Source organism: Panthera uncia, chromosome B1, assembly GCF_023721935.1.
Source record: "Panthera uncia isolate 11264 chromosome B1, Puncia_PCG_1.0, whole genome shotgun sequence".
Lineage (NCBI taxonomy): Eukaryota > Metazoa > Chordata > Mammalia > Carnivora > Felidae > Panthera > Panthera uncia.
In genome coordinates, this window is record NC_064811.1 from 130223600 (window position 1) to 130250832 (window position 27233).

General features: G+C 38.8%; 1 protein-coding gene across 1 annotated transcript in view; it reads left to right on the forward strand.

Moving 5' to 3' along the window:
- Positions 1-2938: 2938 nt before the first annotated feature.
- GUCY1B1 (guanylate cyclase 1 soluble subunit beta 1) overlaps positions 2939-27233 on the forward strand; it is a 48599-nt gene continuing 24304 nt past the window's right edge. The window contains exons 1-4 of the mRNA XM_049632323.1: positions 2939-3172; positions 3856-3929; positions 20909-21009; positions 22497-22615. Of these exons, the coding sequence (XP_049488280.1) occupies positions 2972-3172; positions 3856-3929; positions 20909-21009; positions 22497-22615 (495 nt within the window). The 5' untranslated portion in view covers positions 2939-2971. The remainder of the gene's footprint in view (positions 3173-3855; positions 3930-20908; positions 21010-22496; positions 22616-27233) is intronic.

Sequence of the window (27233 nt, forward strand, 5' to 3'; positions counted from 1 at the left end):
GGGTCATTCAGATGAAATTTAGTTGGTAACCCTTATTTTGAAAAACAAACAAACAAACAAACAAAAAAAACCCCTCAATTTAGATTTTTCTATGTAGTTGAGGGAGTGGTAAAATTTCTCTTTAGCTTGCAGGGTCTCAATTGCCTTTAGCTCACAACAGTCTGCATCCCAGGGGCACTTGGTTGACTCAGTCAGTAGAAGATACGACTTTTTTTTTTAACTTGTTTTAATGTTTATTTATTTTTGAGAAAGAGAGAGACAGAGAGAGAGAGAGAGAGAGAGAGAGAGAGACAGTGTGAGTGGGGGAGGGGTGGAGAAAGAGGGACACACAGGATCCCCAGTAGAACACGTGGCTCTTAATCTCAGGGTTGTGAGTTCGAGCCCCACATTGGGGATAGAGTTTACTTAAGAAAAATAGATACAATAAAAAATTTTGGGGGCGCCTGGGTGGCTCAGTCGGTTGAGCGGCCGACTTGGGCTCAGGTCATGATCTCACGGTCCGTGAGTTCGAGCCCCGCGTCGGCTCTGTGCTGACAGCTCAGAGCCTGGAGCCTGTTTTGGATTCTGTGTCTCCCTCTCTCTGACCCTCCCCCGTTCATGCTCTGTCTCTCTCTGTCTCAAGAATAAATAAACGTTAAAAAAATAAAATAAAATAAAATAAAATAAAATAAAATAAAATAAAATAAAATAAAATAAAAAATTTTAAAAACCCAGACTTTAAAAAATAGTCTGCATGCCAAAGCAGTCCATTTTGAGGTGGTCTGCCCTTGATCCTACAAGAGTAATATATTGTTTCTGCAAATGCCACTTAGTCTACTTGTGACCATATTCCTATGTTTCCTTGTCAGCAGTGGCAACAATGGATAGGGTGTTGCAGAAGTAGAGGGACCTCCTCTTGGGCTCCTCTATGGCTTGTGGGCACTCCCTTCTCCCCGAACATCATATCCTTTGCAGTATCTTCTGGACCAAACAGAAACTGGCAAAGATTTAGTGGACAGAACTTCCTTTGGATTCAGAGTGAATATAAGACAATTAGAACACAGAACAGAAAATATATTAACAAATGCGGATAGGTGTTGGATAGAAGGGCAATAAGTGCAAAAAGTTATCAGACAGAAAGAGCAATGATGGGGGAAGTTTGAACTTCAGAGAGAGAAGAAAGTCGATAGGGATGCTCATCCTTCATTTCATCTCATATCTTTCTCCTGGTAGACTTTTGTCATTTTTCATAATTAGCAAGCAGTTTCCTTTCCCTATCTTCTACTTACAAAAAGTCTATGGTAGAGGACACCACAGCACACTCCAGACTGAGACGCAGCAGGGGTGTACTGCTGGTCAAAAGAGGATAGGTCGACGTAGGGCCAAAATTCTTTTTAACAGGTTAAAAAATTGTTACATCTTCATAGAAAAATATCAATGGGTACAGAAGGTCATAATACAAATTGCAAGAGTCGTGGTGTCTCCAGCCACTGGTTCCAATAGAAGAAAATAGACATATCGAAACCTTCCTATGCACCTTCCCAAAGATTATGCTTATAGCAATGTGTGTGTGTGTGTGTGTGTGTGTGTGTGTGTGTGTTTTCTTATTAACCAAATAGCATTTTATTCTATATAACCATTAAAAAATTGAGGCTAATTACATTCATATGTCAGTTGTTTATTGAACAACATATTATTCTGTATTGTTATGTATCTTTTTCCAGAGTTGTAGAGAGTAATAGGCTATTTCAATGGTTAAAAATCAATAGTTAATACTAAATAATGGCTTTGTATTTTAATTATGGTATAAAGTGTTCCATTGTATAAAAGACTCTAATTATTCTATCCTTTCATCATTGATAAAATCAGTGTTTTTATAAGTTATTTGTTGTTTTGTTAGTTTTCTATATAAGTATTTCTTTATCAATTACACTTCAGCATAGGTCTCTGGGTACCAATCCCAGTACAGTTTTATTGCTTTGGCATTTTCTCTAATGGTATTGAGATTGTTCTCACAGTAAACTGTTCACATTATAGAATAGTGTCCTGGCTTCTCAGGTCCACTTGAGACTGGTGACCTAGAAGCAATGCTTGCTTTTCCTTCCTCACTTTTGACCTAACACTAGTTAACCATATCCATGCACATCAGGCACAGAGTTTTAATCAACAGACAGTTCCTGTTCCTCTCATCTTTTCTCTGCGGTGGGGCTCAGAATATTAACTAACCTGAGTGCCTGGTAGAATGTAGACTGGGAGATAGATTAATTCAAACATTGCTCATTTTGTACTGGGCTTTTTCCAGTTCATGTGTTACCTTTCAGAAAGAGGAGGAAAATTCAATTCTGGACGGTTAAAAACTCCCTGGAGTCATGGATACCGCCTATGGGGTGGGGTCAGGTGTCCCATCAGGATCAAACACAGAACACTGAATCTTGTAGGGATGTTTAGTAATGGGCAGAGTTGGGTTTGACACAATGTTCACCAAACTGTATTATTATGCTCACCAAACTCATTATTTTAGCTGGCTCACTCAACTAGTCTCATTAACTACAAATAATATGTGTTAAGCTCAGTACTATTAGCTTTCAGTTTGCCAACAGCTGTTGAGGGATCAAGCCACAAAGGAAATTCTTATCTGCAAAACAAGGATGAACACGAGGATGCTGACTATGGGGCGTATTCCTTTTTAGGGCTTGACCATTGCAACACACACACACACACACACACACACACACACACACCCTTAGTTTTTGTTACCCCTGAAGGCAAGTCTTTGCGTAAGAATACATTTGGTGCGACCACAACAGCTGCAATCTTCCTCACCCAGAATTCATGCAAGAAGCAAGACTGGAGCTTCTCCGTCGTCATTGTAATGGCCTCAAATAAAAAAACCTTGTCACCAGGGCGGGGGTTGGAAGGCACTGGAGCGCAGCAGCCCTGCGAGCAACCGAATTCCCTCCTCTGTCGCTGATTGGTTGAAAACTGGGAGGCAATGACCAGCCTCCAGCGGCTCGACTCCTCATTGGCTGCGAGGAGGTGGCAATCAGGGCCGGCCCAGGCGGCTGCGCCGCTTCCAGCTCTATGCTGCCGCCGCGGTCCTGTTGCGCTGTCGCTGCTGCAGCCGCCACCCGGGTCCCTTCGGCCGTGCCTCTGCGTGGGGGCTGCCTCTTCGGCTCCGGTCGCAGACACCATGGTGAGTGCTTCCAGCCGGGTCGGGCTGGAACATCACACCGCGCTGCGCCGGGCCTGGTCGCCCAAGGGAGCCGGCCGCGCCACCGGAGCTCGGCGCGGGGGCCGGGGAAGCGCACCGTGGGTCGCAGGAGCCGTCTCGCCTTTTTGCCTGTGTCCAGGGCGGGGGGTGGGGGGTGGGGTGGGTAGTGGAACGCTGGGGGTCGCGACAGGGGCGGTGAGTGCCTTTGCTTCTTAGGGGAGGGTCCGCCACTCTGCATCGCGCAGCGACTCCCCAGACTCGGGAAGGGAACGTGCGGCTGAGGCGCGAGGGCTTCTCGGCTCAGGCTGACCCCATCAGTGTGAGTGGCTGAGGGCCAGTGGCGGGGAGGTGCCGGGTTCGCGTCCCCCTCGCCACATTTTCCCGGATGCCCGACTTGCCTCGGACTGGTGACAGGTGAGTGGAGGGGTAAGAAGGTGTCCAGGCGGTGGGGCGGCCGGGGACGGAGAGGATCTGCCCTTTATTGGGGCGGAGGTGGCGCGCCTCGGATGCCCCTCTTTAACACCGAGTGCTTCGAACCGAGCGGAGCCACGGGGTAGGGCACAAGGTTAAACCAGAGCCGTGGCCGCTGAGGCTGCAGCCTCGCCCTCAAGCCCCTGCCCACCTACTGAGGGTCCCTGACGCTCAGGTTTCCCCTGTCCCTGCAGTACGGATTTGTGAATCACGCGCTGGAGCTGCTGGTGATCCGCAATTACGGCCCGGAGGTGTGGGAAGACATCAAGTAAGTGACTGGCTCCCCTAGCACGGGCTCTGCGCGCGCGCTTGCTCGCGTGTGTGGGGCGGCGGGGGCGGGGGGTGGGGGCAGGGTCGGCGGGGGTCCCGGGGCGGCCCCGGCGCTGCACCGCGCGCCTCGCTGCGTCCTCCGCTTCCTGCCTGGGTCGTGGGCGCGCATCCTCGGAGATGCCTCCGGCCGCCGCTCCCGGCTGCAGCTGCGCTCCCACGCTCCGGAGCTGGGACCCGGAGAGGAGGGGCGGCCGGGGCGGGGCTGCGAGGGCGAAAACCAGGCGGAGGAGCCCCTGGGGTCACCGCGGCCTCCCGACCCGGCCTGAGCGTGGGAATGCTCTGCCAGCGCCGGGGCGGTTCCGGAGCTCTGCAGGCTGGGCGACTCCCACGCGGAGTGGGGCCCGGGGGACCACTAAGGCTTCCGCGACGTTCAAAGAGCCGGAGGCCTTAGGAACTGACGGCAAACCTGGACTCCTTTATGATTGACACACCTCGCAGACCCATAAAACAGCTGAGCCTTTTTAGTGTGCAAAAACTCAACTTATCTTGAGACAATTTCTTGAGCAATTGAATCAAGTGCATTTATTCATTTGAAATGAAGTAAAATTGGAATGTTTTTTTTTTCTTTCATTTTCTCAAAATTTTGGTGTCTACTGTGGCGAAGGCTGCCTCGCAGGAGAGCATCCTAGCGCGGGGAGCCCAGTACTTTGGCTGTGGACCGAAATACCACAGCCACCTGAGACTTTAAACCTTTTGGAACGATGGGTCATCTCTGCAGGCACGTTGAGCATTTTGATCTAACAAAATTCTCTCCCTTTTTCTTCTCTCTTATTCTGGTGAAATTTGCATTTAACTTGTATGGATGGGCACAACCAACTAGATAAAGCAAAGCCATATACTGTATATGGGTTTTCATACTGGAACACCAATCTGTCACGTCGAAATGGAGATACAGGGAGTGATTACCTGGGTGGGCAGAAGAGAAGAAACACATTGTTATTCTCTGCTTTCATTTCCTAACCTCACTGATTTCATTTTGTTATATCAAGTGGGTGATGCTTTCATGCTCCCCCCCCCCAATATATTCCAATCATTAGCATTCAATCCTAACAGGTCTTATTATGCAGTCACATGATAATGATTTCTTTTAAATATCTTTTTCCATGGAAATGGTCAGGGTTAAATATTAAGCACTAGAAATAACTTTTCCCTTCCTTGGGTTTGTATGGTTGAGCATGGTTTCATGTTCCATGAGCCATTTCTGTTACTCACAGGGCTCATTTACATATTAAGAAGAGAAGTGGAGATTTGGAAATTATGGCTTAAATCAAATGAGTATTTAGGCACTAAAGCTTACTTTGGGATTTGAATCTGTCTGCCTTATTAATACCTTCGTAATTTTTATTTTGCCTGGTAGAGTTACAGAGAAGGCAGACATCAAAAGCAAGATTTTAAACAGTGTAACTTAGTATAGGGTTATTTTTAAGCCACTTGCTTTGTGAATTTATGAAAGCATCATGCATGTCCCCACAGGTTTTCCCATCCATAATATAGAAATCCCCAAATTTCTGGATGAAAATCCTATGACAATAAGTTTAAAATTTTGAGAGCACAGTAAAATCTATCATGGCTAAATAGTCATTATGTGTTTTAACCAGATTTAGAGTGTATGTCCTAGCCATTATCAATTTAAATCACTGCTAAATACAAAGATGAAAAATTACACTTTAAGAGGAGTGTATCAGCAGTTTTCAAAAATTAAATTATCAAGTGATTTGTTTGGATTGGCCATATTTTCCCCAGAGAAGGTCAAACTATCTAAAAATATTCAAACTCCACTGGTGTGAGAACTTTGTCAAAGTAGGCTAAGAATATTGTTACATTCTACTTTACGAAACAATGCATTTTTAATTACACATCAGTATCCTTTGACTCACTAATTTATCTTTATTTCTGAACAGTATTCTTAACCCATTCAAGTGTTAATAACTTAAATCATTCAAAATGTTTTTTTCCTGGTAACATGAAACAAACCATATGGGTGTGTGTGTATATATATACATATATATGTTTACATCAAGAATTATGTACCTCTGCAAGAAGAATACTATTAGTTAAACTAGTGTTGTAGTGCAGGTGTTAACTTTGATTCTTTTTTTGTCTGAGCATCCCTTTTGTTGGAGACCATATTGTCTTGGGTACCATTTAGTATCTGGAATAGAGAACATTGTTCAGTTTTCTGTGTTGAGAGGGATTAAAGCAGCTCATTGGTTTCCAACCCAGTCAGCACCTCTGAGGGGTTACTATGCTCTCCCTGGAAGAGTATTTGCTTAGCACAGCAAAGAGATCTCACTTCCTGGGGGCTGGAGAGGAAAATTCGGAGGAGCTTAACTTTAAAATGCTCCTTGGGAGATTCTGATGCCTCCTCTCAACTTCATCCTCTAGTCCAGGGAGGATCACTGCAACCAATGGTACAAGACACTTCCTGTTTTAACTTTTTATGAAAAACTAAATCTGTGATTTGTTGTGTGTGTGTGTGTCTCAGTAAGTACCAAACATCTCTATCTTCCTCTTTGGTCTTTTTGAGAAACTACATAAATTGTTGTTTATAGAAGTTATATATAACACTTTTTGTTTGTTTGTTTAGTAGGAAATGGCCATATATCCTCCATGAGAAGGAATACCAAACATTTAATGACAAATAAAACTCTAAGTAACAGATTCCAGACAGAAAATTTTCAGCGGTAGGAGCCAAAAATGCTTCACTGTAAACTCCATATACAATTACACTCTTACCAATCATGTAACCATTTCACACAAGCTTTAAGTTCCTCTTTTTAAGAAAAAAAAATCATCTAAACTAAGGATCAGCAAATGTTCTCTTAAAGGGCCAGATAGTACATAATTCAGGTGCTGTAGGCCAAGAGTCAATAATGAGGATATTATGTAGGTAGCTATATAACTGTTAAAATGTAACCATCTAAAATGTAAAAATTATTCCTTGCTCTCAGACCAGACAATCCAAGGGGCAGTGGGCTGGATTTAACCCATTTACTAACCTCTGATCTAGACCCTAAATATATATGAAAAAGCAAAAGAGACCTCTGAATCTACCTCAAATCTTGTTTTGTTGGTTTTTCAATCTTCAGATGGTCTTTTCTAGAAGCCATGGTTCCAAAGTGATGAAAAAAAAATAATCATGATTTCAGAGAAAACAAAGTCAGGATATACATAATAGAAGAGCACCTAAGCACTGGGTTTAATTATCTCTGTTATCCTTCCGTCATCCCTGGCAAAACAGATAATTGCATCAAGTTAATGGGTGCAAATTTAGATTGACCTAACTTCACTGAAGCATAAGGATGGATTCAAAACACTGAAAAAAATCTAAGATGGTTGAAAGTTTATAAAAAAACAAACCAAAAAAGTACCTAACAACTAATTATTTTGCCTAGAGTTGAGTGGTCCAAGAAACGAATTAAAAATAGATGTGAAATTCTCAAGTGCTATTTGGTACATGTCTTATCCCTTCTCTGTTTCACTAAAAGGTATGAGATAAATACTTGGATCAAAATTTTGGTATGAGATTTGAAAATAATGTAATCGCATTGTTAGTTGATAACATGTTGGAGCAAATTCCTCTAGAAGGCTGTTGATCATCTTGAGTAAAGAATTTATGTATGTTTAGTATGGTTTTATTTGATGTACCTACAGCAGGGCAGCATACTTTTTCATTCATTGATTTATTCCTTTTTTCATTCTTTAGTTAAGCTTGTTTTTAATGAGCATAGTGTAGTCCTTCAGCCACTGAGGGTAGAAAAGTAAGATGTGCTCCTTTGCTTCAAATAAAGTCTTATCATACTACTAACTCTTATCAGAGTTATCAGGATATTTTCTGCCTGTAACTCAAACATAGAAACATTTGGACCTTCCAGTTTTGAAATTAATGTATCTAGTTGAATTTGCTAGTCACAAATCAGTCATTATTGTTCATATTCCCACGTTGTCTCAACTATCCAAGCCTCCCTGCGTAAGAAAACATTATACCTACTGTATACAGTTGTTGTTATAATATGTCGAAAACTGTCTGAAAATGTTTAACACAGATTTTGAAAAGTAACTGCTTAATAATAAATGGTAGCTATTATTAATTTTACTCTAGAGTCAGAGTTTTTTGACTCTTCTCTTCCCCAACCCACCTGAAAGATAATGAAGTTCTCTTTTGAGTAATAGTAGGTCATTGAAGTCTACATAGACTAAATGTTCCCTCATTGGTGTAGATGAGTCACTTCACTGTCACTGTCACTTGTTTTTCTCTTTTGTCCATTCTGTGCAACTGAGACCAGTTCTTTAAATTTGAAGTGCCTCTTAGACTCTCTTCTTCTTTCATTCTGGTTCTTAGCACTTTCTTTTGTGCTGCTCAAACAGCACCCTGGTTGGGTTCTGTGTGTCAGGCTTGTCCCAGTCTCTCTATTTTGCGGATCAAGGGAAGACTGTTACTTTCATTATGCTGGTTTTCTGCTCACGTCCCACTTTGGAATCAAACTTACATTATACTTTTCTGGTTCCCTCTCCCCTCATCCCTATGCATTGTTTGAAAGAGTAGCAGCAGTTTCTCCTTATCTATTTTATGAAAATAAATGAGAACAAACAAAAGAATGCACCATGTTTTGCCATGTTTTAATAGATTTTCATATTCATTGAGGCCATATAACTAAATTTCTATATCATTCTGACCCTTGTTCAAGTAGGTTGTTATCTATTAATGGTACTCGATATTATAAAAATTGTTTAAAACTTCCAAAGTCCTTTCCTCTATGCACTTTCAGTTGAGTGCTGAGATAGGAAAAGTCATTTCCAGCTCATTTTTTCCCTGCTTTATTGAGATATAATTGATACATAACACTGTGTAAGTTTAAGGTGTGCCAGTGTGTTGATTAGACACATTGATCAAGTGTGAAATGATTGCCACCATAGCATTAGCTACCACTTCTCTCCTATCACACAGTTACCCTTTCTTTGTTCTGGTAAGAACATTTAAGATCTACTCTCTTAGATCTTCAAGTATATGACCCAGTGTTATTAGTTATAATCAACTTGTTAATCTTACAACTGACTGTCTTACCCTTTGCACAATAACTCCCCATTTCCCCCACCCTCACATCCTGGGAACCACCACTCTGCTCTGTTTCTCTGAGTTTGCCCTTTGTAGACCCCACATATAAGTGAGCTCAATGTTGTTTGAGGCTTGTTTTTAATGATCGAGCTGAGTTTCCAGAGGTGAAATGACTGTCCTGGGGGATTATATGTAGGAAGCTGAAAGGTCAGGGCTCCAATCCTGCTCTTCTGGTGTCAGTTTACTGTTTTTTTTTTAAGATGGAAATAGGGGCAAATATAATATACGTATAAAAAGGAAACCATATTGTCATACCTAGAAACTTCTTCAGTACAAATAAACAAATTAATATGCAGATAAAAATGGGTAAATTTGATCATTGTTAGGATTGAGACCTTCTTCTGTAGAAAGACCTGCCAGTCACCCCGAAAGATAGAGGTAGGCATAGTGCATGAGCTGATAAGCTCACTAGCATTTGAAGTTATTCTTGCAGGTGGCAGTAGATGTCCGTGTGTGAACCCCCTCGCATGCCTGCCAGTGAGCTCTTTCCATAGGGCTCTCCCAGAACCTGGACCATGTCTGCTGAGCAGCCAGGTGATAGGCCAGGTCCTAGCCTTATCTTGGGGTTTTTCTTTGATGATTTGAAGCATCCCCCTGAAATCAAGCCAGGTTTTTGTTTTACTTGAGATACTTGCAAATACTTTCTGTAATTTTCGAGAATGAAGACGAAGCATAGAGACAAATTATTTAATTGGGTGTCTCAGAGAAGGAGCTTCGCACGGTAAAATCAGAGCCAGAGGCGACATTAGAAAATCTGTATTCTCCCTTTTAGCACACCCAGACCTAGTTGGGGCAGATGTTAGCTAGACATTGCTGCTGTTCGCAAGGAACGATGTCCTTTTGGCTCTCTCTCCTGTCCACAGGATAAGGGACTTGAACACATGCTTCTCTTCAGTGTGCTGGAAAGCAGTAGGTATGAACTGATGGTGTGTGCACATCAACAGGAAAACACACTTTAGGAAATCTGTACAACTGGCCCAGTTCAGAGGGTGACAACTCAGAAGACATGAGTACTTGCAGCTTCTCCATCTGCTTCTTTTCCTCCCTGTTCATTAAAGAGGAAATGGTGGGAAAACGGTGTTTTCGTGTCTAGTAAAACGGAGCACCTTTTTTATGTCAAAAGATACTGAGGTCTGCTCAGCAGACATGATCCAGGTTCCGGGAGAGCCGTACGAAAAGAGCTCACTGGTAGGTATGTGAAGGAGTTTACACACCGACATCTATGTCCGCCTGCAAGATCTTTCTATTCCAGGCACAGGCAAATATTCTGCAGTATTTTTTGTATCTCCTTGTCGCTGTGGCTATGGGTCCATTGCCTGTTCTGATCTGCTTGCCATTCATTGTCGAATCCTGAAATATTAAATTGTTGCCTTCTTGGAATTCTTTGTGATCAGTTTTCAAATCACTCAAACATAGGGACCTTTCGGTCCACAGCTCCCGCTTTCTCTCAGCGCTCAGCCTCAATGGGCCAGTTTTCAGTTCCTGAAAACTTTGAATTTTATGTGTGAGAATAACACCTGTGCTTAGCAGTTCTCATCTTCCCTCTCCCTATCCCCTACCCATAAAAGGAAACATCTTTCAGCCTTGAGATGGCAAAACAAATGTTACCTCTTTTTTATTTCTTTTTTAAATTTTTTTAATGTTTATTTTTGAGAGAGAGACAAGAGGATGAGTGGGGGAGGGGCGGAGAGAGAGGGAGACACAGAACCCACAGCCGGCTCCACGCTCTGAGCCGTCAGCACAGAGCCCGATACGGGGCTCAAACTCATGAACTGTGAGATCATGACCTGAGCTGAACTCAGACGCCCAACCAACTGAGCCACCCAGGCACCCCAGAACAAGAGTTACTTCTTAAAGGAAAGCTTCTCTCACCTCCAAAGCTGATTTTTCTTCATAGTACATACCAGGGTTTATGATCATGTATTTCTACTATTGGTTAATGTTCGTTTTGTCTTAGTAGATTCTAGCCTTTGTAAAAATTTCCTAGGGAAGAGCCTGGTAGATTGTTGTCCTTTTCTTCTCTCTCTTTCCCTCAGTGTATGTGTGTACGTGTATGTATATATATGTATATTTATAATCCTTCACATTTTTAATTTCTAAAGAGTAGAACACATACATATTCACAGACTTTTTTTCTGTAACCAGTATTTATTATGTCAGAATTTATGTAACCAGAATTTATTACGTCACTATTTTTTATGTCACCATTTAACACAATATAAGCTCTGTTGAAATGGACTTTTTTTTTTTTTACATATCAGCAAAGGCAGAAGATAGAGCAGTATATTATAGCATCTCCTTTTGGAAGAGTCAGAGTTCTTTTATGTCATTTCTCTGTGTACATGGATATAATGAAACAATTAAAAACACTGCTGTTGGATTACCAGTTTCATATACCAAAAACAGTTACTGGATTGGATTCAGGACAAGGTTGAATCCTTTCGCAAGTGTCTAAAAGTCGGGTAGATGTGGCGCTGTTTAAAGTCAGTGCTATAGGGGCGCCTGGGTGGCTCAGTCGGTTGAGCGTCCGACTTCAGCTCAGGTCACGATCTCGCGATCGGTGAGTTCGAGCCCCGCGTCAGGCTCTGGGCTGATGGCTCAGAGCCTGGAGCCTGCTTCGGATTCTGTGTCTCCCTCTCGCTCTGCCCCTCCCCTGTTCATGCTCCATCTCTCTCTGTCTCAAAAATAAATAAATGTTAAAAAAAATAATAATAAAAAAAATAAAGTCAGTGCTATAAACTGTAGATAAATGTTTGTAATGCCAAAATTAAATGTAAAAACCAGATGAGAATGCTCATCAGGTCGTTCAGTTGTGAATGTAACAGCTCATATATATTGCACACTTACCATTGGTTCCTCAGTCACAGTCCTAAGTGCTTTATACTCATTGTTTCCCCTAATCCTTACAGCCACTGTAGACAATAGATTTGTTCATTGTCCTGATTTTATAAACAAGGGAAATAAATGAGTCTTCAAGACTTTAAAACGCTGTCTCAAATCCCTCAGTTGTTAATCATCAGAGCAGGGACGTGAACGCAGGTAGGCTTGCAAGAATCACATTACGTGCTTTTCCCTAAAGAGAAGGACCTATGACCTTCTTTCCAAAGGAAGCCAGTTTAGCATCGTCATTGGCAAGATGCATGTGTATTAGTACTGCTCATTTTTTGTTTTGTTTTCCTGGACTTTTCAAGCACTTTCACAGGTGATTTTAGCTATGACTTTCTTAAAGGTGGTTTTATTCACCAACTCGCACATCTATTGCAGAAACTCAGAGCCTCAGAAATTTTGAGCAACCTATTTATCTTAAAAGAGCTGTGACTCTGCTTACAAGGTGAGTTAATGTTGAAGGGCACACAGAGGGATCTAAGTGAATTCATGTGTCTGATGAAGCTACTGAAAAGGGTTCATGTGAGACGTTTGTGGACGTGTCTTCAGAATTCAGGCAGTTACTAATGAGACTCTCATTAGACTCTCATGGCAACTTGTACAAAGGAAAAAAATTGCAATTATATATTAAGAATGATGTCACTTTGCTGCCATCTGTGTCACTCTTGACAGCATTTACTGTTACTGTTTACAGTACTCAGATGAGCAAACACCTTGACTTCAGGAGGAACCTTTACTAACTGCAAGAGACTCCAAGCAGAGAGCTGTCACTGCATTTAAAGGGTCTGTCTCTCCCTGCGGTAGCTGCCTCAAACCAGTTTCTCTGGAGATTCAGACTTAGTGGGAATCAACTATTGAAAATTGAGAGGTCATTAATACTTCACAGCCACTCAGAAAAAAGAAAAAAACAATGTGAATTTTTAACTGTTTAGATATTATATATAGTTATCTGTGTTTTATAGTGGGAGATTTCAATTTTAGTAATGGTTGGACACCATTCAGCATTTATGATGTGCTTACAGTGCACTAAAATAGACCACCTTGGGGTTCATTGTCAAGACAACATCTACGGTCTGTCTTTTAATTAAGCATGTTCTGTCATGATGGTTTTTAAAGGTTCAGTACCCCTTTAAACTGCCACTGGTCAGTTTGATTGTATCATGTATGCTGGCCTTTTCCTTCTGATTTTGAGGCTTTATTTTCAAAATGCCTGTAATCAGGGTCTATCATCACAGAACACCCGTTTCCATACCTCTCTGGGAAACTTCTTTACCTGAAAGCCAGGTCCCTCTGGCATACAGCAGGAATTCAGTGACCAAATATGGATTCAGGTTTTGTATGTTCCCATTTTACAGTTAAGGAATATCTCCTCAACTCTGCTGTCAGAGCAGAGCCCGCTCGGATCCTCTGTCTCCCTCTCTCTCTCCCCCCCCCCCCCCCACCGCTTGCACGTGCTCTCTCTCTCTCTCAAAAATAAATAAACATTTTTTTTTAAAAAAAAGGAATATCTCTTTAAGTATGGAACTATGAAAAATGCTGCCTGGATATTTCTGACAAATTGTGTGCCTACTCTTTAAAAATTAAATAGTAGTTTGAAAACAAACTGTTTACTTTTGCCAGTAATGTTTGATTGTTTGATTTTTAGTAGGCAGTTTAGAAACATGTGAGGGAAATGTGTTTAATTACTCCATTCACCTCTTTTATTTTATTTATTTAAAAAAATTTTTTTAACGTTTATTGAGACAGAGAGAGACAGAGCGTGAACAGGGGAGGGGCAGAGAGAGAGAGGGAGACACAGAATCTGAAACAGGCTCCAGGCTCTGAGCTGTCAGCACAGAGCCCGACGCGGGGCTCAAACTCAGGGACGGTGAGATCATGACCTGAGCCGAAGTCGGACGCTCAACGGACCAAGCCACTTAGGCGCCCCTCACCTCTTTTAAAACATGTACAAATTTATTGAGCACAATGCTCTATTCCAGGCATGTGGGTTAAGCCCCAGTGATTAAAAAAGCAAAAGGTGAAAACCAAAACCACAAAACATCATAATAAAAATACCTACTATTCTTTTGGGGAAAGGCAATTAGTGTAAATAAATGATCAATTTAAATTCCAACAAATAGGGGCGCCTGGGTGGCTCAGTCGGTTAAGCGTCCGACTTCGGCTCAGGTCATGATCTTGCGGTCTGTCAGTTCGAGCCCCGCGTCAGGTTCTGTGCTGACAGCTCAGAGCCTGGAGCCTGTTTCAGATTCTGTGTCTCCCTCTCTCTGACCCTCCCCCGTTCATGCTCTGTCTCTCTCTGTCTCAAAAATAAATAAACATTAAAAAAAAATTAAAAAAATAAATAAATAAATTCCAACAAATAGCCATTTTTAAAATTAAGTGGGAAATTACTACTGGGAAAATTTTTCATGTACACCTACTTAATTTTTAAACAATTATTGTGGCTACAGATACATAGAATAGGATGATTTCTTATTTCATCTCCAGGTGAGAAGAGATAGGACTTATTTGTTTTCAGCTATTTGAATTAAGAAAACTTACCATCTAGGGGTGCCTGGGTGGCTCAGTCGGTTAAGCCCACAACTTTGGCTCAGGTCATGATCTCACGGTTTGTGGGTTCAAGACCCGCGTCAGGCTCTGTGCTGACAGATCAGAGCCTGGAGCCTGCTTCAGATTCCTTCTCTACCTCTCTCTCTGCTCCTGCCCTGCTTGAAGTCTGCCTCTCTCTCAAAAATAAATAAACATTTAAAAATTTTACAAAAAATAAAAAATGAAAGAAAACTCACCATCGAATCAACAACAAATTAAGTGTACCTTTAGTTTGACTCTTTTGATGCTAAATCAAAATTCCCAACATTTGGTTGTCATTTCTTTCCTTCTCTTCTTCCACCTGCCATTTTGTCTCCCTCCTTCAGCCCTCCTCCCTCATCATCTTCAACAACTAGACCTCTGTTAGCTGGGTGTATTGGGCATTAAGTCGGTGGGAAACACTATTCTAAGCTCAGTACATAGGTTAACTTTGCCAACCAACACAACTCCATGTAAGTACTGCTGTTCCTCTGTTTCCCAGATGAGGAAACCAAAACCCCAGAGGTGAACTTGGCCCAGGTTAGTGCAATTGCATGTGGGAGTAGCTTAGCTGGTGCTTTTGCGCACCATGTGAGAAAACGCCATGACTTACCATACAGATGGAGCCAAATGGGCTTCTCTCTATCTAGGTTTACTTGTTAACCAAAGAAAATACCTTTTTTTTTTTTTTTAACTTCATCAAACCTCATTTAAGCCATTTAAAAAATGAGCCTCTAAATATGTCTTACTATCAGCTGACTTCTTTTGTTGAGTAATACACTACTAAGTAGAAAAATTTAATGCTTAATCCAAACACAGTTCTTGCATATACAGGTAAAGATAACACGAATGCCTGCAAGGTATACTATTTGGAAATAGGGGAAGACTATATTCTTTTGGGGTCATCCAAGCAATATTTAAAATAATAGGAAGCAGGAGGATGTAATAATACAAACGAGGATATATGATGATAATAGTTCTGTTGGTTGCCATTTGATAGATGAGCACTACCGAATAAATTTTAATTCAATTTACTTCTGGTTTTATATGATAGTTGCTGTGATCTAAAAGTTATTGGGAAAAAAATACTTAATTTTTGAGAAAATTTTAAATTATGTTTCCCAGGGAAGCCTGTGTTTTTTTCACATGTAAACTAAATATAATTTTTAAACTAAATATAATTTAAATAACAGAGAATTACATAATTGCTTTGTGTATGCAGCAGTTTAAACAAAATTAAGGCTCAGAAAATATATTCTGAAAGATAAGTGAGTCTAGAAAATTTGGTTAGTGTACTTGGCTGAATTTGGATAATGTAGGCACAAAAGAAACTCTATCCAGAAAATAAGCCTTAAATATTGTTAAATGTCATATCTATATACTTGATGCATCCTTTACTTTTGCTTTTATGAAAAAAGCTAGAAACTTATGGAGATTTATGAGGTGAGGTCATATTACTTGAATTGTATAAATCATTTATGTAATCTGAATATCCTCTTACTTCCCAGCTTTTCTCACGTTTGCTGGTTACCCTCTGTGGTTGTAGGTAGCTAGTGAAAAAACATCTCCAAAACCAAGGAGATAAGGTCAGAAGGAAGCCCATTGAAGCTTCCTTCAAAAAAATAGTGGCAGACATATCTTGAAGATGTTTCTGAGATATATTATTGTCACATCTCTGCATCCTCTGGAGGTTAAATCATTTGACGGTATAAAGTCTGAACAAATATAAATTTGTCCAGAAGTTAGAAGAAAAATAGTACTGAGAATGGAGACACACTGAGTAAGCATTTCTAGTAGCTTCAGTGACCCTATTGCCTGAAATTAATTCCTTTGCGTATTATTCCTTTTGCACTGTAAATTCTCCTGCTCAGTCTAATGTATTAAACCATTTTGCACTAAAGTGTCTGTGATATCCCCAATTCACTTTTCCCCCAAAGAAGGAAAAAAAAAATGAAGAATGAGCTCCAGAAGGAAAGAAAATGGGTCCAGAAAGATTAGGTCATGGAGATCAATTTTACCTGCTAAAATTTTGCTTGGAAATTAACTTCTCCAAGGAAACTCCTCATAATCACTATATTTAACAGTGCATCCTTCCTCTTCTTCCTACATCCTTACTCTTATCCTTTTATCCTAATCTACTTTCTTTTGTAACATTTATCACCTCATGATAGATTATAAAATTTGAGGATACGTTTATTGCTCATTGTTTCTGCCAGTTAAAATGTAAGGTCTGTGAGGGCAGGAATCTTTATTTCCTTCATTGATATATCAAAAGTACCTAAGAAAATGCCTGGGGAGTAATAGGTGCTCAAATATTTGTGGCAAAATACCTCCTCCTGGGGCTGGGGGTGGGGAGAGTAATTAAAGGGCCACCCAAAATTCCAAAAGATTTCTAAAATAAATGTAAATAAGGAATTCTAAGTATTTTAAATAATTAATTAGAATTTAGTGTAACATTTTTCAAAGAAGATGATGATTTCCTTCCATGTACTACTGTTTAATTTATAGTTCAGCCTCCCTCTAGGGAACATGTGGGTCTGATCACTTCAGGAAGTAAAACTTAAAAGATAAGGGAGCTTATTTTATTAAAACAAGAGAAAGGAAAGAAGGAATGCATTGACTCATGGTTAGGGGATTTCTAGGGAAATGGCCATTCTTCTATTTTATGAAGAGAGATTGAGTATACTGCTTATACTTCATTCATTTAACTCTTGTTATAGATTGGTGAGTGTTTCCGAGAAAGTGAGTTTATTACAGAAATTTAGGTCATTTGATTTACCCCATTGGAAGAGGGCACAATGAAAATAAATTAATTTATATTTTATTATATTGTATTTAATTAAAACATATCTATATTTTATTAGAATGCCCTAAGTTAGAGGCTTCAAAATTCTTTTTTTAAACATTTTTTTTTTTTTTAGATTTTTTAATGTTTATTTTTGAGAGAGAGACAGAGTGCAAACTGGGGAGGGGCAGAGAGAGAGAGGGAGACACAGAAACCAAAGCAGAAGTAGGCTCCAGACTCTGAGCTGTCAGCACAGAGACCAAAGCGGGGCTCGAACTCATGGGACTGCAAGATCATGACCTGAGCCGAAGTGGGATGCTTAACCGACTGAGCCACCCAGGCGCCTCTACATTTTTATTTTTTTTTTTGAGAGACAGAGAGAGACAGAGCAGGGGTGGGGAAGGGGCAGAGAGAGAGACACACACAGAATCAGAAGCAGGCTCCAGGCTCCGAGCTGTTAGCACAGAGCCCAGCGTGGGGCTGGAACCCATGAACCGTGAGATCATGACCTGAGCCGGTAGGATGCTCAACCAACTGAGCCACCCAGTCACCTCAGAGGCTTCAGAATTCTAATCTGTTGAGCAATGCTATTTTGTAATAAAATGTCAGTGGCAAAATGAGAAAAATTAGGCCATCCATATCCTTCAAATCAGCAATTCCGTTTCTAGGAATGTATTCTATTTTTACACAGAAATATAATCAATTAGCTACAAAGGTACGCATCAAAACATTGTTTATACTTGCAAAAAATGGAAGCAATCTAAATACATACTAAAACTTCAGTGTGCCTACACGTGCAATTTTATGCAAAGTATAGAAATATATTTTTTGACATGAAGAGATATCCATCAAATACTAAGTCTAAAAAGGAGATTTTAAAGCAGTTTAATCTGGTCCGTGATATACATACAAGTGTATTGAAACATGAACCACTCTAATATAATATTAACAGTAGTTCTCTCGGAATAATGAAGGATTTTTAAAAAGTTTTTCCTTTCCTTATTTTATATTTTTACACAATTAAAAATTATAATGTGCAAGACACATAATAGCATTTATCAAAAGGTAAGTCAGTGTTTGTACATTATATCTTCATAATTTGGGGATATTTCACTGACTTCTGGTATTAAAAACACTTACGGTTTGGAACATGTGTTTCTTTTATTTAATAGCTGTGCATGTTCAGTAAAAGGAAGATTTCCACATCTTATGTACAGCTGTGTAATTTTTTGAATATGTAGACATAGGAAGCCCTATTGTCATTAATTATATATATATATATATATATATATATATATATAATATGTATGTATAATAATATGTGTATATATGTGTGTGTGTATATATATAATAATGTGTGTATATATGTGTGTGTGTATATATATAATGTGTGTATATATGTGTGTGTGTATATATATAATAATGTGTGTATATATGTGTGTGTGTGTATATATATATATATATAAAATAATGTGTGTATATATGTGTGTGTGTGTATATATATATATATATATATATATATATATATAATACTGTGTGTGTATATATATATATACACACAGACTCCTCAACAACTTAGAACATACTTTTGCATACTGTCTCTCTTACAGTGTAGGTGTTGGGTTATATTATTGCTCTTGTTTTTAAAAAGTGAGGGTTTAATACTCAAGTGCTTTGTGTGATTTGTCCACGTTTATTCAGCTGGTGAATTCCAGGCTCTGAAAGTCAGATTTTCATACCTACCGAAATCAGGCTCTCTTGTTTCGTTTTGTCTTTTACATGCACTGTTATGCATAACTGTAAGGAAACATGTAGTATACTATGAAGAACACAGGGTACTTTTTAAGAATAGCTACATCCCACCTGGACCTGAGACATGCCACCATTTGGAGCTTTTCCCCTGAGCAGACACTGGTATTCCAACCATGAACAGCAGCTGTGATACAGATTACAGCAGCTTCCAGAGAGAGAGAGAAGGCACTGTGGCCTGCCTTGGCAGCGTTTCAAAAGGAGCTATTTGAGCTACAGTGTTTCACGTTCCCCCGATGACAGTGGCTAGTTGGTCTTGCATTCTTCTGGCAGCACACAGGGATTTAGAGGAATTGGATTGGGAGTCACATTGATACCCAAGCTCCACGTACTTTTGTGAATTTAGCATTGGAAAAGATATCTGCAAACTTGTCAGCTCTCTTCTACAGCTGGCAATGTTGTGAATAATAGATTTCTCCTTTGGACATGTGTTTGAGAAAATAATCCAAATCCTATCAAAATACATATATTTATATATGACAACTATTAAAAATGAATGAATACTCTATATATTTTGAGCTACTGCATGTAATAAGCTAAGGATCTGTTAGCAGATTTTATCAGTCCACTTGGCACCTCAAACGTGTTTAAAACGTAACTCTTGATCTTACCTCCCCTCACCCACACCCCTCCAGTCCACCTCCAACGGCCTGGCCTTTCCCAGTTTCCTGTTGGTGACAACACCCTTCCAGTTTCTCAGGCTACAACCTCGGTGTCATCTGTGTGCCCTGCCCTTCTCTCACACCCTGGATCCAATCCATCCGTAGATCATGTTGGATTTGCCTGCAGAATATATTTCATCTCGACCACTTCCTCTATTCACTGCTTCCACTCTGAATCAAGTTACCAGCCTTTCTCGCCTGGGTTTTGACAGTTGCCTCCTAGCTGGTCTCCTCACTTTGTCCTAGACCCTTCTGGTCTGGTCTCAATGCAGCAGCACGATTAAGTCCTTTAACCTACGCCAGTTTGTCTCACTGCTCGTATCACAAGGGCCAGAATTATCCATCTCTTTCAAGTAAATGTCCACCCGGCCTCCTTGTTACCACTCTGATTCATTCTCTTACAGCTACTCTGCCCCCCACCTCTGTTCCAGGCACGCTGGGCTCTGCTCCAGTCTGCTGGTCCTCAGACACCCAGACTGCTCCTGCCTAGCCTGCCCCACCTTGCTCGTGGCTCAGTCCCAAAGCTTCTTCAGACTCTGCTCAATTGCCAGTATCTCAGTGAGGCTTCCTGGCTTTTGTACTCAAGCTCCCTCCCCCTCTACCTGTCTTTATTTTTCTTCACACTGCTTGCCATTATATGTTACGTATTAGTTTTATTCCTGTCTGTCTCCCCTCCTAGAATGCATATGTTGCAAGAGGTCATGTATTTTTGTTTAACTTGCTAAAGGTTCTATGCCTAATCCCTGGAACAATGCCTGGTACATATAGGGACTCAACAAATATTTGCCAACCATTTGTTAAACCAAAACTTATTTCTTGATTCTGTTTACTATCAGGTATTGCATTGGGCATTACTATATACATGTAAGTCTTGCTAAAATATGCTTAAATATATCATTTTAATTTGAGGAGGGGAATGTGAAATAATCCCTTCTTGAGCACTAGACTTTTAGGCAAATGACATTGATTTCAACAAACTTGCCAAAAATATCCTAGTTCAGGTATAAAACCATGGTTTATGCAATCATTGTAACTGTGGTAGCTACTCTTTTGTTTCAACATTTTTCCCATCTCTTGTTTTTGTTTTCCAGAAAAGAGGCACAGTTAGATGAAGAAGGACAGTTTCTTGTCAGAATAATATATGATGATTCTAAAACTTACGATTTGGTTGCTGCTGCAAGCAAAGTCCTCAGTAAGTTGAATGTGACGTTCCTTCTTTGTCTAAGTTACACGTAGAAGCCCAAAGGAATACACGAACCAACATCCCATTGTATAGTTATGCAGGTTGTACACTGCACAATGGTGGAGGGAAGGCCCAGGCTACACTGAGTCCTAGTTTTCCTTTACAAGCCCTTTGGAGAATGGAGAAGCTCTCTGCACCCCCTCACAGAAAGCCATCTGTTGGGGGAGGAAAAAAATTATTACACTTAATGTCATAATAACTTTAGTTTTGGTGTCAACAACATAGTAATTACAAAAGGGTAGCATGCGGAAACTGTCCTCAAATCTCTCTTGCGATCATGGATTCTGTGAACTCTTGGTAAAGGAAACAAGAAACTGAGGTCTATGTCAGGGAAAGCTCATACAAAGTAGACAAAATTTAAAAACAGCTTCACGGAAAAAAAAAAAAAAAAGTTGATCTCAAAGTTATTGACACAGTGCTTAATTTACAACCAGGCTACAGTTTGGGTAGAATAAAAAGATGCTTTTTAGCTCTGCCAACTGTAAGTAGAAGAGCAAATGTCTATTGCAGAATACAAGAATTACAAAGAAAGTACAGTAAATTGTTAATAATAAAAATATTCAGCCTCATTAGTAATCAAAACTGAAAAAAATCTGAAATAAGTTTTTCATACAAATTTGGCAAGTTTTAAAAAATTAAATGTTTAGTGTAGTCAAAAGTAGAGATAAAGGGGAAATTGCACACATTTTTCATCTGATGGTAAATTAACACATTGTAGAGAATAATTTTGCATCATTGGTCAAAGTCTCTTAAATAAATCTACAAATCCTTTGGGAATTTTTCATAATTATTATGTTTATTTGCGTTAAGATTTATGTATGTTTTCACTTCAGGATTACTTGTATTATCAAAATTGGAAAAGTCTGCATTTTCCATTAAGAGTAGACTGATTAAATAAATTGTTGTGTCCCTGTGTTAATGAGATAGCAATTAAAATTGATGTTATAGAAAAAAATTGAAGATTTTAGGAAATATTAATAATTGAACATTAAGAAAGAAGAGAATATTGGGGGACACACTATATGCAACCAACTTATTAAATATGTGTATTTACCTGAAGAAAACCATTTTTCACCATAGTATTAAGTCATGTGCATTCTTGATGATTTTCCTTCTGTACTTTGCAGAACAAATAAGTTAATACATTAAATATCTGTTTTAAAAAGCTAGAAATTAATTTAGTAGTTTTTCGTGAAAGCTGAGAAACTGATTATTTTACATATAAGTACAAATTGACACTGCTTACATGTTAATGTGTTGTCTTCAAAGATTTCATTGTATTGTTCAGGCGATTATTTTCTCTTGTAATCTATGTCTACTTGCACAAAAATTGAGGATGTTTTGACTTTACATTACGCATCTATTTTCATTCTTCCCACTAACAATATTCTAGCTATAATATATTTTATTGTTGTTCTCTCAAACCTATAAAATAGATCTCAATGCTGGAGAAATCCTCCAAATGTTTGGGAAGATGTTTTTTGTCTTTTGTCAAGAATCTGGTTATGATACAATCTTGCGTGTCCTGGGATCTAATGTCAGAGAATTTCTACAGGTAAGCGATTTGAGGTCCTGTAGTTAAAAGTTCTGAGTTAGGGATTCTTAAGCAGAGGCTTTAGAATACTTTTGCTCAGCCAACTAGATGAGAGTTGTCTTCCTACCAAAATGGAATCATAGTGACTTTTTCTAATTCATATAAAATTATGGTTATTGGGTAGTCTTGAATACATTTTAGCATTTTTGTTTCATATTTTTTCTTTAACTTTTGATTGCTGATCTTGAATATTCAAGTTGTAAATTAATGATCTCTGAAAATCTCAACATGGTCTGTTGTGATCTGTTTCACTGCCTCCTTTTTAATGGTTTGTATGTACTGGTAATTGTGGTTTTATGTTTTAAATGTATATAATGTGGTCTTATTTTCTTTTTCAAGGCATTCTAGTTTGTATAGCATAATTAAATAGTACATCAGTATCTGTGAAGTTTGACCTGGGCTCAACGTTGAGGAGAAAGCACCGGAGAAAGCACGGTGACTTTCGGGAGCTTTCAAAACAAGTGTGAGAAACATTGCTCCCAGTCACATATTAATTAGCCTACTGTAGAAAGGAAAGTAGGAACGCTCTTCCAAAGTTGGTTTCAGGTGAAATGAAAGAACTAATGTCCCCAGAGGCCTTTGTCTTCTATTCTTGTTTAAATTACTTTAAAAATTTTTACCAGTAAATTACACATTAGATGAGAGACTATTTTTGGATTGACCGCCCTATTTTAAGCACAGGAATTTGTAAGACCCTCTTCTTGAAATGTGTTAAGGTTGAAAATTATGTGGTTGTTTGTAAAGGATATTTCTACACCAGCTGCTGAAGGCAGCCAGATCTTGCTGGAAAATGATGTCAGTGCAATACTAGCTGAACCAAAGCCCAGTTTTGAGGGAATGTAAACTACTTTCAATCCAGCTGCATTATTGATTTAACAGCCAAAATAAGAACTTTCGTGTTTAATCAAAATGTCTGCTGTTTACATAGTGACATTTTTCTTACAAACTTAAAACAGCATTAAATCAAGATGGAAACTGGTTTGCAATCCCCTGCCATGGATTTACAGAACTACTGGTGTCAAAAAAAAAACCAAAAAAAAAAAAACCTGCCACTTCCAAATGAAGTCGCTGCCAGGAGATTTTTAAATTAAACTTTAAAAGGCTGTATGTAAATGAGTTATTTTAAATGGATTAAAGTTTGGTATTTAAAGTTTATTGGGATTTTGGATTTTTGAATACATAATTCCATTTTTTAATACTTTTGTTGCCTTTTGGCACCTTACTAGCAAAGTTTCAATTTGTGATTCCTCTGTCTTACTTTTAACTTTTGTTCTCAGTGGCCACATCTGCATAAGGAAACAACTATCCAAAGGATCTTAACAATTTTTTTTTTTAACATTTATTCGTTGACCTTTTGCTAAATTTGTAATGGCCCAGGAAGGGAGCAAGCAGCCTATTGGTGCGTTTCTCCAGGTTCTAGAACTGCACCATCCAATAGGATAGCCGCTGGCCACATGAGCCTAATATGCATTTGAAGATTTTTTTTAATGTTTATTCATTTTTGAGAGAGACACACATACAGGTGTGAGCTGGGGAGAGGCAGGCAGAGAAGGAGACACAGAATCAGAAGCAGGCTCCAGTCTATGAGCTGTCAGCAGAGAGCCCAAGGCAGGGCTCAAACCCATGAACAGTGATACCATGACTTCAACCCATGAACCATGAGGTCATGACCTGAGTCAAAGTCAGACGCTTAACCCACTGGGCCATCCAGGCGCCCCTACTACTATATTTGAAATGTGATGTGCTATGTGTAAAATACACAGGAGATTTCAAAGGCAAAAAGAATTACTAAAGGAACATAAAATAGCTGATAAGTATTTCATATAAATTACATGTTAAAATGATAATATTTTGGATATATAAAGTTATATAAAATATATCACGAACATTAATTTTGCCTGTTTCTTTTTTCTTTTTTAAACATGAAGGCTAGAAAATTGAACATTACACATGTGACTAGTATTTGTGGCTTGCTTTAGTGGCTATAATTGCCTTTTGTTTCCACTGGACAGTATTATTTCAAAGAGGCCTAGGTCCCTTTTCCTCAAAGTCAGTAGGCAGCTTTAGTTAACATGTCTTTAAGTTGCACATGATTTTGTCTCCCAGTGTGTGAAAATGAAGAAACTAGAAAGTTAGAATACTGTGAAGTTTTCACCAATATTATATATTTTTTATCTAATTCTTTTTTTTTCCTCTTTTTCAAATTGCGTATCTTAACAGCAAATTGAATGTACTAAAATACTCCTTTTCTTAAAAGTAGGTATTTATCTTATGATTAGCCTATTTCTATAGAAATTAAATGAATATTTTTATTCTGTGTAAGTGATTATAAAATAAAGCAACTGATTTCAATAAATTTTTTTAAGATCCTATGAAATAAAGCCACTGATTTTCATAAATTGTCTTCAGATCTTCATTCACATATAAAAAATTTACATTTTTTGTTACATAAATCAACAAAACATTAGTTTTTGTAGACTTTAATCCTTCACCAAAGAGAAAGATAAACTGGGTCTCATTTTAAAGAGAGTTTAGGGGCACCTGGGTGGCTCATTTGGTTGAGTGTCCGAATCTTGCTTTTGGCTTGGGTCATGATTTCACAGTTCATGGGATCGAGCTCCATATCAGGCTGATAGCAAGGGGCCTGCTTGGGATTCTCTCTCTTGCTTGCATGTTTTCTCTCTCTCAAAATAATAAATAAACATTAAAAAATAAATGGAGTTTAAAAACTCTTCTGTCTTTTTCACCCCCTGATTTTAATCAGTAATCAAATCCTTAGAGTCTGTTTCTTAAATACTGTATTTTGAGAATTCTACCACTTGTTTTCATTTCCTCTACCCTTCCGTGGGAGCTATCATTCTCTAGAGATCAGATGGTTACCCGGCCTCCCTTCAAGACTCTTCCAATCTCTTTTCCACTCTACTGGTTTTTCTGAAATGCAAATATATCTCATTATATTATTTTCTTGCTTAAACCCTTCAATGCTTTTCAGTTACTCACTGGAAAATGTAGAAAGTACTTAAAGCAATTCAAACTACTTACATCTCCTATCCATCCTTCCTCTTCCTCTCCCCCAGCCTAGCCAAACAGAATTTCTTTTAGGATCTTTGTTTTTATCTTTTTGTCTCTATCCTCTGAGTTTTTGCACCTGCTCTTCCCTTTGTCTGGAGCACTGTTACTGATACTTTTCATCTAAATAAATCCTGTTTATCTTGCTGGTCAAACTACTTGTCCAGGAAGACACCACTCCTCTCTCCAATCTCTGGCCTCAGGGCAATTGCTGTTTCCCATGTTTTCATGTTGCTCAGACTGTATTATCATTTCCTGTTTGTTGGGCTGGAATGTAAACTTCATGGAGCCAGAGACCATGTATAATCTCTTAATGATGGTATCTCCACAGATACAGTTTGTATCTGGGAAAGAATAAATACCATTTTTGAAGATTGAAGAATGAAGGTTTGCTTGTTTCCACAAAAATAGGAAGCAAATACAATAAGAGCTCAAGATTAATTCTTTTATTAAAGATAAAAAAACTCATTTTGAGGAGACTCTATAATTTTATTTAGAGATGAATTATAGTTTGAAATGTCCATCACATGGGACAGGGCAAATTAGTGTTTATTAATTAACGTACAAGTTACATTATTTGTATCTATGGAAACTTATAAAGTGATCATCCTAATATCTCCATTTGGAATTCCCAGGCAACAGTATAAAAGCTACTGGAATTACAACATGGGAAATCATTTGGCCATGCCTTAGGCTGGGCAGCTCTGACCATTCATCATGGTTCTAAAGAGGATGTCCTTGGAAGTTGTCTGTCCTCAGCCTCTCAATTGTACACATTATTAAGAATTTAACATATATTCTATTTTTGCTTTTCCTGAAATAATTTTCAAAAGTTTTTAGTACCAAGAACAGCATATAATAAGCAATCAATAGTCTTTGTTTTTGTTTTTGTTTGGTTATTGTCAAGCTGGCTAACATACAGTGTATACAGTATGCTCTTGGCTTCGGGATTAGATTCCCATGATTCATCGCTTACATACAACACTTAGTGCTCATCCCAACAAGTGCCCTCCTCAATGTCCATCACCCATTTTCCCCTCTCCCCCACCCCCCATCAACCCTCAGTTTGTTCTCTGTATTTAAGAGTAATAGAGAGTCTTTGAATGTTAGAATTAGTTAATTCTGAATGTGTGTGTGTGTGTGTGTGTGTGTGTGTATTTGGCTCAAGCTATTTTATTCAGATAATTCTTCTCTTTTATAGAAATATTATATTTAAGAACACACTGAATAGATATTATCTGTCTTTTAGTTCCAGAAAAATGTTTCTCATGTTAATTTTATCATTTCCTTTGATTAGTCAATTGAAACAATTTAATAATTTAAATTTAACAATTTAAACAGTTTAAATAACGAACAGATCTTATTTAAAAGGCTTTGCTACTAATATCAAATTTGTGACCCTGCTTATCTTTTGTGCCTCCAAATTAAATTTTAAAACATTTACACCATGCTTATTTTTATTTAAAAAAATAATTTCTTTTTAACGTTTATTTATTTTTGAGACAGAGAG